The sequence below is a fragment of the Hipposideros armiger genome, unplaced genomic scaffold (assembly GCF_001890085.2).
Source record: "Hipposideros armiger isolate ML-2016 unplaced genomic scaffold, ASM189008v1 scaffold_178, whole genome shotgun sequence".
Taxonomy (NCBI): Eukaryota; Metazoa; Chordata; class Mammalia; order Chiroptera; family Hipposideridae; genus Hipposideros; species Hipposideros armiger.
Window position 1 is genome coordinate 1,615,095 of NW_017731528.1, and position 13,321 is coordinate 1,628,415.

Here is a 13,321-nt window from a genome sequence, read left to right on the forward strand (position 1 = left end):
TCCTCCACAACTAGACTGAAGAACAAAAGGACCGCAACTTGTCTGTTCCCCTCCCCCGATTCCCCAACGCTGTTCCCTCCCCCAATTCCCCAATAAAATCTTTTAATAAAAGAATATACTAGGAATGAAGTTAACCAAGGAGGTAGCAGACTTGCACACTTACTGTATACTACACACGAGGCTGAAAAGAAATTAAGACAAAAATAAATGGAAAGATGTCCATGTTCATGGAATGGAAGACATATTCTTAAGATGTCAATATCACCCAAAATGACCCAATGCAATCCCTATCAAATTCCCAATGATGTTTCACACAGAATAAGAAAAACCCATTCTAAAAGTCATATGGAGTCTCAAGGAACCCCAAATTGATAAAACAATCTTTAAAAAAGAACAAAGTTGGAAGATTTACACATCCTGATTTCAAAACTTGCTACAAAGCTATAGTAATCAAAACAGTGTGCTACTGCATAGGGACAGATAGACCAATAGAATAAAATAGAAAGTCCAGTAATAAACCTTCACATATACAGTCAATTAATTTTGACAAGCATTCCAAGACCATTCAATGGAGAAAAGACTGTCTTTTCAACAATTGGTGATGGGAAAATTGGAAATTCACATGGAAAAGAATGAAGTTAGATCCTTCCCTTACACCACAGATAAAAATTAACTCAAAATGAATCAAAGGCCTAAATATAAGAGCTAAACTGTAAAACTCTTAGAAGAAAACAAATTAAAAACTTCATGATGTTAAATTTGGCAATGATTTCTTGCATATCACACCAAAAGCACAGGCAACAGAAGAAAAAATAAACTGGACTTTACCAAATTAAAAAAGTTTCTGGATCAAGTAATGCTATCAAGAGTAAAAAGGCAACCCATAGAAGGGGAGAAAATATCTGAAATTGAGAAATTTGATACAGAATTAATATCCATAATGTATAAAGAACTCCTAAAACCCAACAAAAAATAAATAATCCAACTAAAAATGAGCAAAGAACTGGAATAGGTATTTCTCCAGAGAAAATAGTCAAATGGCCAATAAATTTACATGAAAATATGTGCTCAACTATACTAGGAAAATGCAAATCAAATCCACAATGAGATACCACTTCACACCCTCATAACAGTTGTTATTTTTATAACAAGTGTTGGTGAGGATGTGGAGAAACTGGAACCCTTGTGCATTGTTTATGGGAATGTAAAATGGTGCAGCTGCCACGAAAAAGTTTGGTAGTTTTTCAAAAAGTTAAATACAATTAGTATAATACAATCCAGCAATTCCATTCTTCCTTATATGCCCCAAAGAACTGAAAGCGGAGACCCAAACAGATACTGTACACCCACGTTCATAATAGCATTATTCACAACAACCAAAAGGTTGAAACAATCTACTGTTCATCAACAGATGGATAAAGAAATGTGGTATATACATACAATGGATATTAATCAGCCATGAAAAGGAATGAAATTCTGATACATGTTACAACATGTAAACATTATGCTAAGTGAAATAATGCAGGAAAAGGAAAAATAATTATTTGTTTTCTACTTAGGAGGTAGCCAGAATAGACAGATTCATAGAGAAAGAAAGTAGAGCAGAGGGCCAGCTGAGTGGCTCAGTTGGTTAAGATCATGAGCTCTGAGCAACAGGGTCACCAGTTCAATTCCCACATGAGCCGGTGACACTGTGCCTGAGCTGAGCTGCCAACAGGTGGTACGATGGCTCAGCTGGTGAGAAAACATGCTCCTAACAACAATGCTGCCTGTTTGACTCCCACATGGGATGGTGGGCTACGTCCACACACAACTAAGATTGAACACGGCACCTTAAGCTGAGCTGCCCTGAGCTGCCGACGGGATGGCGACTGGACTTGGAGCTGAGCTAGGTGCGCCCTCCACAACTAAGATTGAAGGACAACAACTTGTGTGTTCCCCTTCCCCAATTCCCCAACACTGTTCCCCTTCCCCAATTCCCCAATAAAATCTTTTAAAAAAAAGATAGAGCAGAGGGTGTCAGACACTGGGGGAGGGGAAGTGGAGTTACTGTTTAACGGGCACAGAGCTTCTGTTTGGGATGATGAAAGAGTTCTAGAGATGGACAGTGGTGATGGCTGCATGACATGGGGAATGTACTTAATGACACTGCATTGTACACGTAATGGTTAAAATGGTGAATTTTATTATATGTCTTCCCTCAATTTAAAGACACTAAAAACAAAATAAATACATGCAAGTTCTACTCTATACTGAATAAGTAGATTTCCACAACTCATCAGGAGGCAGTATAGTGTAGCGCAGTGTGAGAGATGACAGGCTCTGAGCTGCACTGCCCGGGTCAGTCCTGACTGCCCCCTCATAGCTGTGTGACCTCGGGCAAGCTGCTTCATCCCTTTGATTAGAGTCTCCACATCTAAATGAAGGTATCTTTCTCATAGGATTGTTGTGAAAACTAATGAGTTAATTCACACAAAGCATGATAGCCCTTAGAATGAGTTAATTCATATAAAGCAATGATGCAAAGAGATCAATAAGGATGAACTCAGTAGCTATCTAAATCCATCAGCCACATATTCAAAATGTAATATGAAATGCCTTTAGTCTAAATCTATTTTGGTGTTCAAATTCAGAAAAATATCTAATGATAATCAGTAAATTCTCAGATACACATGATCAGAAACAGGTTTTATCATTTTATTTTGATTTGTCAGCTCTATGTGCTTTTCTAGTGTCTACAGCTGACCCTTGAACAACATGGGTTTGAAAAGTATGGGTCCATGTATATGTGGATTTTTTAATACTATTAAATGTATTTTCTCTTCTTTATGATTTTCTTAACATTTTTTTCCCTCTAGCGTATTTTACTGCAAGACTACAGTATATAATACATATACAAAATATGTTAATTGACTGTTTATATTATCAGTAAGGCTTCTGGTCAACAGTAGGCTATTAGTAGTTAAGTTTTGGGGGAGTCAAAAGATATACACAAATTACAGGATTTTCAACTATGTGGTGGGGGGTGGAGAGGCTGGCGTCCTGTGTTGTTCAAGGGTCAGCAGATTTCAGAAGGCAGCAAGAAACAGTATACATCCTTCACAGTACTTCCCTCCACTTATCATTAATTTGCATGATGAAGAATTCCTTCAATTGACTATGAATCATGTGAATTTCTTATTTAAGTTGCAGCTACTAAGAAACTTAAATTTACAGACAGCTCATAGTGGTTTGTTTGCTCTAAAATTCATACTGGGAACTCATTTCTGTTATACATTTCTACTTAAAATTTGAAAAATATTTTGTCTCAAAGGAACACTATATACTTACCAACTGAAGATAGAAATCAGTAGGACTGTTTATATGACAAACCATGACTGAAACATCTGTCATTTCTTTAGGCAAAACAGGTGGGTGATAGTGTAAAGTCATATTTTTTCCAGAGTGACTTCTTGGTAATTGTGACCTAAACCTAATTAAAAGCATAATTAAAACACAAACAAGAGCCATTTTCTTAGTCTCTCTTCTCTCAGTGGCTTGATCTGAAGAAAGTACTTGGACATATACTGATTTATCTGTCAAGAGTGTTTCCTTTCCAATTGTTATCCTCTGATTATCAAACCAAGTTAAATAAGATGCCAAGTCTCAAAACTCAATAATTAACCTCCAAATTTGTGTTGGAATATTTTTGAGCTGGATCTATAGGTTCTACTCAAGCGATTCAAAGTTTCTAATCTTTGGGTGCACTTGATACCCACAGTATGTGGTAGCACTCAGTAAGGCCAGCTGAGAGGTTTCTGTGGCCTCTCCCAGCTCCAAGACAGCTTTTATTGTTCCAGAAGGGAGCCTACTTGGTTCACTTCCAGAGTCATGTAATCGCTCAGGACAAAAAGTTAGTATCTCCCAATGTCTCTATGGATAGTCAACTTTGTTCATCAGAGATGAGGGAGGAAAGAATTTAAGTTTCTAGGTTCATATGTTAAATAGAATGGTTAGAAATTTTAAGTCAGGAACTGTTAAACTACAATTCTTGAAACCCAAGTGGAGCTGCTTGCAAGTTATCAATAGTCTAAAAAAATGTTCAGTATGTACAATTAGTTTCTATTTGAGCTATCTTAATTTCTTGATATCCTTAAATCAAATGATCTGTAGTTTTCATAGACAACTGTAATTAGAAAACTCATAGCAGTATTTTCAACCTCTTGGAGTATGCTGAGGTTCACTTTAGAGCCCACAGTTTTTAAAGGTAAAATCTGCTATTCCAATTTACAGCTATTATCTCAAAAATATTTAAGGTTTAGTACCTTATAAACCTAACTTAATATTTAAGTTACCTACCTTGCCAGTTCCATAAACACTAACGCATCTCTAAGAGACACAGGCATATCACTGCTTATTTTATTTGTTGGTGGTTTCTGCAGGTCTACAATAAGCACACCATCTTCTTCTCTAAAAACTTTCATTAAAACAGCCTTGTTATTTACCATTTTCAAAAATTCTACTTTAGCTTCTTCTCCCCAGCCTTCATTCTGTGGAAAAAGTTAAATTCTAAGGTACTGATAATTAGTTCTAATGGTATAATGCTCTGGGTTTAACTTTATACCAACCAAAGTATGCAAATTTGAGCAAAGGCATGGAACCAACCATAGATACTAAGCAGCAGCTGGGGCCACAAACCCAGGACAGTCTTATGTATGCATGATGTATGGATCATACTTTGATTTTATAAATATAGCCTCAAGGTGTCCATAAGCTGCTCCACTTTAGAATTTAGTTTCACTTCTGGATATTAGTATGAAGATTATAAATAAAGATTTTAAAATAAAACAAGTATTAGATAAGAAATGATGAAAATTCAAAAGGTAAATCTGAAAGTATAGTGGAAGCCATGTAACACAATCAAGATATTTATAATCATCATCAGTTAAATTAGTTTTCATTACTAACAAAATATGAGGTATATGCTACTTAAACAATAAAGAAAAGTATTCACCCATTGGAAAAACAATTTTTTAAGTTGATCTTTGAAACTTTGAGTTTACCTATACCTAAAATAAATTTCAAGGGTCAAAACTACACTTCCTTAAAAACAAAAAAAATAAAACATCTTTCTAAAGAGTGTATGAGTATAAAAGTATAGCCTACTCAGAATAAAAGACAAAATTAAAAACAATTTTACCATTTTGAGGAAAACACCAGATGCTAATATTTTTGTGGTTTTTTAACTCCTTTATTCATTCTTTCAAATATCTGTTGAATGCCTACTATGTGCTACACCTAGGCAAAGACACAAACTCCTGCTTTCACAGACTTTATAATAATATAACTGCTTAACATATATTCTTACACACAATTCCTGTCTCCCAGGAATTTTCTATATTTCTGGGACTATCTAGATAGTCATAAATAATATGAAGCAGAATACAATATGGGCTATAAGCAATGAATAAAGTATCATGGAAATAGTGAAGAAATGTATAGAAACACAAACCATGCCATATTTTAATTTCTCTCTCCATATTTGACTCCAAAATTTAGTGGCTTACTTGGTTATTTCACCTGTTAATACATTATATAAGCTTATTTAACTCAATTTCCCATTAAGAACATTTCCAATTGTGGAAACTGAAGTTCGTTTTCTTTTTTATTGGCACCTATTGGTTTACTATGCAAAATGTAGTCACCAAAAGAACTGGTGCCTTGAAACTACACTCAGCAACCTGGTTTGCAATACCTAGCTAAAACTGGAATATTTAGTCCCCAAAGAAGAAATAATTTAAGTTTCACTTACTGAATTCTGTGGAACAATGTCCTTCAATGAGCATCGCTGTGCTAATGGCTGGGTGTCTTCCAGCAGTCTTTCAATATATGGTTCCGACTTCCTCAGAACCAGACATAAGTCACTTAGTACTACACACTGCTCAGTACTATGTTCTGCTCTCACATGGGTATCACCAACTCTAGGAAGAATTCAAGTGACATTTATTGAAAACAATGCTTCAAACCCACACTTGCTTTTCCCCCATAAAAGGTATACATTTCTAAGGATACTCTGAAGTTAAATCTTCTAGAAAGTTATATTCTAATTCATATTTCCTTACTATATAAATTTAACCTAGGTTTTAGAAGCACAGATATTGTTTCTATGAATAGGATTAATCTCAATTGCCTTTATCTAAATTCTTTCCTTAAAAAAATAAATACATAAATTGTCTTTGTTGTATTTATTCAGTTAAAACTTATTTGATGCCCTCAAATAGAAATCTATTTATTTATAAAGCTGTGACCATTAATTAGTGACCATGCTATCGTTAATATTGATCCTTATTACAGAATCATTTTCAGTTTGTTTTCTATTGTAGAAACATTTTGTAATACCTAAACTAGACACTATGCCACTTTCACATGCATTAACGAAACTGCAGAAATATGAATAAAAATTTTACTCAATCATCCTGCAGCTAACTGTAACACTTTATGTAAAAAAGATCTACTTTTGTGTATTATCATTCCCTGCTTTGAAGCAACATAGAAGAGTATGTAAGTTTGGATACATCAAAAAGTCCCTTTCCAAGCTCCCAATCTACTAATTTAGTGATATGTAAGACAAATTATAGAGCAAAAGTATTTGCCTTGGAAGTGAAGAAACATAAATTACTACTCTCTACCTTTTCCCAATTTCCTTTATTCTTTAGGATCCACTGTACACCTATCACAGATGTTTCTATGCAGGCCAAGGATACATAATTATAAAATATCATACCCCTCAACGATTAGCACTTCAGAGTTTCCAAAATCTACCATGAATATTTGTATTAGTGCAACTTCATGGAGTGAGAATTTGGTTGGACTACAAAGTTTTCTAATATTTTCAGTTTCTATTGGAATTAATTTAGTGATAATTCCTCGACACCAGATTCCATTTTCAACACTGTTGACGAATACTGCTGCACCTAAATAATGAGGAACACAAATCATTATTAGTGTTTATGGAGAAATAATACTTAATAAGCTCTAATTATGAACATGTACATAAGTTCCATCACTAAGAACTCTTAATTCATTTACCTACTGATAAATGATACAGTACTATGTCAAGTGCTATGAGAAGGATGAAGGTAGTGTACCGTAATAGCTCCTATCACACAGAAACTTACCAGCTGAAAGTGGAGGTAACAAAGAATATTCAGTTAGCAGTCACTTATTGAGGACCTATGTTTTATGAACTATAACAAAGATGAATGAGACCTTCCTGCCATCAAGGTACTCAAGAAAGAAAGAGACAGGCAAATAAATTACTTTAATAATACACTGTATTTATAACAATAAAGACCTTCTATCCTCATGCACGTACACACATACATTGTACAGAAATACACGTACTAAAGTTGGTAAAATACTTTGGTAACATAAAGGAAGAAACAGTCACATTCTCTTGATTAAAGGGAATGAGAATAAAGAAACAATGAAAGGCAGAATGTGAAATGCCAAAATTAAGTTAACACACAGTACAGTTCAGAGAAGGGGAAGGTGAACCAAGGACCTAGCAGGAGAGGAAGACCTAATGGAGGAATCAGATGCATTATAAATTAATAACCAGGAAAAAAGAAAGAAGCCTGAATTTGAATGCTTACTATGAGCCCAGCAATGTTCTCAGTATTTTATGTTTGAACTCATTTACTCCCACAACAAACCTATGGAAATGGTGCTTCTATCACGTAAGTGAGGAAACTAGGCAAAGAGACATTACCAAGCCCAAGCTACACGGCTACTTAGAAGACGTAGGAGTAGAACTCAGTCTTAGAGCCCATCCTCTTAAAAACAAAGCTACACATCAGAGATAAATTTAGTAAGACTTGGTCACTGATTATATACAGAAGTATGCTCTATAATCCCCTCTATACACGCTAATAAAATCAAAATAGTGGAAAGGCACATCAGAGTGGCCTTTTAAGTTCTACCAAAACATGTATTTGGCCTTCAGATTATTGTTGACCCTTCTCATATGCTGATATACCACGTAACCAATATTCTTAATTTTAAACCATGCTATTGAACCATTCTTTCTTGCAACAGATAACAGCCTGCTGAAGCCATTTTTGTTCTTTATAATGAGGAACAGGTAGTCAAAGGGAATGATACCCAACTAAAGAATCCTACCACATTTTTTCCCTTATCACTAATTTCTCAAAATATGTGCGCATTTAAACCATACTCATGTACTTATCTTGAAATAATAATTATCTTTAAATTAAAACAAAGGGTGACTTTCTGACTTTCTTAGAACATTTTCTGAATCTAAGCTGAGCTCTTTTGGGCATGTATTAAGTTTTGGAGAATTATTTGCAAAAAAATTAACACTACACTTCCCTCCTCTTAGATATTCATAATTTAAGTGGTTTTTTTAGTTTGAAAATTATTTTTGTCAGAAGTATATGATGACTGTAGGCTTCTGATACTCTGTTAAGCTCCACAGATAAGCTGAGAGTTAATCACACTTTTAAAGAACTATTATATAAGGCTAAACAGATTACACTTTTTGGTATTATTGCTAGAGATTGCTATTAACAGAATAAGAAAAATGCTGTATTAGTAAATCAAACAAATCATAGCTTCATCTTATTACAGAGTATAACCAAATTTAGTCAAAAGAGTTATAAGGAAAATATCTGTAATGAAAGCCTCAATTATGAAAAATTACACATATCCTTAGAATTAAGATGAACTGGTTACATTTCCCAACTACCCTCTGTGTTGCCCTAGGAAATGGATGCCATGTCCTCCAGCATCTTATCAAGTGTTTAATGACATCCTCAGCATTATATGTGGATATCACAGAACTGGAGTCACACTACAAGGGGTCATCTTAGAGTTTTCCCTGGAGACCAGGGGGCAAACTACATACTGCACACGGGGTTTTGTCATTTACAAAACTCACCTCTAGTCATGGGACATTGAGTATAGTGTGGGAGTGGAGTCAAGGGAATTGTAATAGATATTTATGATGTTGGGGGGAAGTGGGGCAGCGGATTGGGGGAGGGGGATTGTCACTTCGAGGGGTGAAAAGTATAACTATTGTACTGTGTTGTACAGCTGAAACTAATTCTAAAAAATGTGTATTTCATAATAAAAAAAAAAACTTGACAAAAAACAAAAAACTCACCTCACTCTATAATGGAGTTTTTGTGTCTCTCACTCAGTGGTCAATTAGAATATTTAGCTAACTTAAATAAAATTTAACTTGTGTTAAATAATTCTAAAACTTATGCTTGGAGTACAAATCGGGACTATGAAAAGTCTATATGGGTTGGCCAACTATTACAGCATTTCCATACATTTGATATTTTAACTTTGAGTAATATTTTATTACCTAGCTCCAAAATGTCTGCAGGATGAAGGTGTACGCTTTCACTGCAAAACTGATTCACCTTCTTTTCCAATTCTGTTGCATTTTTTATGTGTGAATACCTCCGGATGTAGAAGTGACAAGGATGTATTACATGACTTACAAAAACTAGCTCTGGAGGACCTGGATAAGAATATTTAAATCACATTCATAAACCATAAGTTAGAAAAGAATTCACAAAACCTGAATGCAGTATCCTCTAAAATAATAAGTATCTTGTGGCATTGCAAACTCTAGAATACTGAGGTCCCACAAAAGAATCCAACCCCAAAATAGTAACTAGACTACTAAAACAGATTAGCAAACTGAACTGCAAATATTTATTTGCAAAATATGTTAAATAAATGGAACTACAGTTCATGTGATAGACTGTAGTCAGTAATTGCTATAAGTCCCTTGTATTACAACAAAACTTCAGAGTTTATTTTTGAACGTATTTGGAACTCATAACCCCATTGGTAATGATTAGGTTTCTAGTATAGCCCCCAGAAATCCTGTTTACTCTATAATACACCCAACAATTAGCTCATACCCACTCTGAATCCCAAATCTTATCACACTAGAGAGGTGTAAAAAAATGTCTGGGCAAAGCCAACATACTGAGCAGCATTTAGGGGCAGATGTTTGCGTTTTGATGGAGGTAGGTGTGAGGTAGAATAAAAGGTGGTGAGATATTTTTTTGTATGTAACAATCATTAAGCCAAATGTTGCAACTAATATAAAAAGATCTCCAGAATATAATGTTAAGAATTAAAAGAACACAATAGTTTTTAATAGGTATTAATAGGTATGCTATGTTTTGTGTAAAACAACAAAAAAGTTAGAAAAATAATACATCTGTTTGTATATGCAAAGAAGCTCTGGAAGGGAGAGACAGGCTGGATAGAATGGGAATAGGTTAGGGTAAAAGTTTCATAGGATATTTAAATATATATATATATTAAATTTTTACATATATAATACATATTAAATGTTTAATTTTTGAACATAGATCTTTAATCTATTATATTGCGTTGTCAGAAAAGTCATGACACATTTTGGCAATGAAAAACATAGAAAAAATACATCATGCCTTTTCTGACAACCCAATAGTAAAAATGTTTTTAAAAGACTAGGAGGGTTAGAATTGGAGATAGCCAAGTATAGATGATAAAAATTGAGTAAATGGGGGCCGGCCGAGTGGCTCAGTTGATTAAGAGCTTGCTCAAGAGTGCAGGCTCTGAGCAACAGGGTCGCTTGTTCGATTCCCACATGGGCCAGTGACGCTGCGCCCGAGCCGAGCTGCCACTGAGCTGTCAATAGGTAGCTGAATGGCTCAGCTGGTGAGAGCACGTGCTCCTAACAACAAGGTTGCCTGTTCGAGATGGTGGGCTATGCCCGCCCGCAACTAAAGACTGAACTTGGCACCTTGAGCTGAGCTGCTGCCCAGGTAGCTCAGGGGTTAGAGTGCACGCTCTTAACAACAAGACTGCTGGTTTGACTCCCGCATGGGATGGTGGCTACACCCACCCACAACTAGGACTGAACTCGGCACCTTGAGCTGAGGTGCCACCCAGATGGCTCAGTGGATACAGCGTGTGCTCTTAACAACAAGGCTGCTGGTTTGACTCCCGCATGGGATGGTGGCTATGCCCACCTGCAACTAACTGAACACAGCACCTTGAGCTGAGCGGCGTGACTGGACTTGGAGCTGAGCTAGCTGCACCCTCCACAACTAAGACTGAAGGACAACTTGGCTGTTCCCCTTCCCCAATTCCCCAATAAAATCTTTAAAAAAAAATTGAGTAAATGGGTTACTTTAATTATCCAATATAGATCACGAAGAATAATACCCATATTGAATTGTAATAGATAATATATGATATTGGGGGAGGGGGGAAGTGGGGCAGCGGATTGGGGGAGGGGGATTGTCACTTTGAGGGGTAAAAAGTATAACTATTGCACTGTGTTATACAGCTGAAACTAATTTTTAAAAATCTGTATTTCACAATAAAAGTAAATAAAATAACAAAAAGAAAAAAAACACCATTAGTAAAATAAAGAAGCAAACTACAGACTGGAGAAAATATTTTATATAAAATGAAAAAATAATATTTAAAAAAAAAAAAGAATACCCATATTGAGGATGGGTTAAGGAGATAAATAAGTGTAATTGGGGAGACAGCTGAGAGAAGTGTTATAAATTTTAGAAATGTTTTTGCCAATAACAGCCAAACTTTTAACGTTGAAAAAGGAAGAAGTTGTAGTTATCAGTAAAATTCAAAATTTTCCTCACTGTTTCACACTACCTAAGAGTTATTCAGCAAACTCCACAACATCAAGCTCAGAGTTGTAAAAGTACCTGCTTTTGATCCAAAAGGAAGAGATAATTTTTCCTGAAGAGGCTTGTTCGGATATTTGGGTGTCACCACAAGATAACCTGCTTCAGCAAAATAGGAAATAAAGGCAACTGTACTAATGTTATTAAGTTGACAATGGCATACTACTGTTTAAAACAGTCTGTATTTGAATTGAAAAAGTACTGGAATGGCAAGACCCCTTGTATCAGTAGGTAAAGTCATGAGAGGTTTCTTAACTGAGAAAGCAGTGATGGTAATACAAATGGAATGGAGAGAAAACAGCATATCCCTTTTTTGTATTCAAGTGTCATTCTGGAGAGTTGACCAATGGAACAGATGCTGGGGGAAAGGAAGAGAACCAAGCAGATCTTGCAAATGGCCCTAAAGAAGACCAGTAGTATAACTACACACACTAGTATCTCACTCATGTGTTGATAAGGAGAATACCAACATTGGAAATCTAATCAAATAGTTATGATACATTTAAATGTTACAAAAGAGATGCTATTATATTCATAATAGTTCATTTTATAACAGATTCTATCCTAGAACAATGATTTAAGAGAAGCTATTCTTAAACCTAAGGACAAAGTCATGAGATTGCTTCTACAAATCTCTCATTTATATTTTCAACTTTTATATGAGGTCTATATGTGGAACACTAAAAAGTCAAATACTTTATTTGAATCAAGTATTAAATTTACATCTCAGAGTTTAGCTATATTATTGCATTAAAAATAAAAATGATCCTAACTTTAGAAAATGTGAAAGAAGGGAAATGGTATAAGCCAGGGGCTGGCAAACTGTGGCTCGCGAGCCACATGGAGCTCGTTGGGTACGTACATGTGGCTCTGAAGTGAAATTGAAAATGAAAATAAAACTATCATAGTTTCATTTATGAAATTTTTAAAGGACGTTATTTACATAATGGTGATTTCATTTGTTTTATGGCTCTCAAATAATTTTTAAATTGTTGTGAGGGACAGGATTGGCTCTTCTGTCTCAAAAGTTTGCCGACTCCTGGTACAAGCTAACAGCAATATGTTTGTAAGTACAGGGACAGAAAGGTAGTAATTTTGTTTTTAATTACAGACACAATATATTGTCTCCTTGCTTTTGTATTTTCACCCACTTTCCAGGTTTTCTTCAATAATTTCTTCAATGATCACATCAGGGCTAGAACCCATTTGAGGCAGAGCAGCAATGGTTTTAGAAGATGTTGTTGCAGTAGTCTCTTTCTGTGGCTGGAAGCTTTTTGCTTCTAAATGCACATCATTGGTTTCCAGTTGTAAAGGAGGTGGTGCGGCTTCATTAGTTAGCACAGACATGTCAACCTTTTTCTCTTCTGGTGATGGGTATGTATCATGACAAGAAAATTCCTTTTCATGATTGTATTTCTTTTGAACATTCTGGCCAATTTCATTTGCAGGGGGATCATATCTGTTTAAAAATACAGAGGCATACGGCTACTTTAAATCGTTTCATAAAACTTTTATATCTTCTTTCAAGCCATTTTCTTTTCACATGACAGTTAATATTGTGATGCATACCAAGCAGTAATGTTACACAGGTGCTC

At 35.2% G+C, this 13,321-nt stretch overlaps 1 protein-coding gene across 2 annotated transcripts in view; it reads right to left on the reverse strand.

Moving 5' to 3' along the window:
- The window catches only part of RNF17 (ring finger protein 17), a 95,173-nt gene that overhangs the window by 56,070 nt on the left and 25,782 nt on the right, over positions 1-13,321 (reverse strand). For both annotated transcript variants that reach the window (XM_019652323.1, XM_019652322.1), the window contains exons 10-15: positions 12,878-13,185; positions 9,371-9,529; positions 6,764-6,953; positions 5,792-5,960; positions 4,339-4,529; positions 3,331-3,472 (exon numbers count right to left, since the gene is read on the reverse strand). In XM_019652323.1, coding sequence (XP_019507868.1) covers positions 3,331-3,472; positions 4,339-4,529; positions 5,792-5,960; positions 6,764-6,953; positions 9,371-9,529; positions 12,878-13,185 — 1,159 coding nt within the window. The remainder of the gene's footprint in view (positions 1-3,330; positions 3,473-4,338; positions 4,530-5,791; positions 5,961-6,763; positions 6,954-9,370; positions 9,530-12,877; positions 13,186-13,321) is intronic.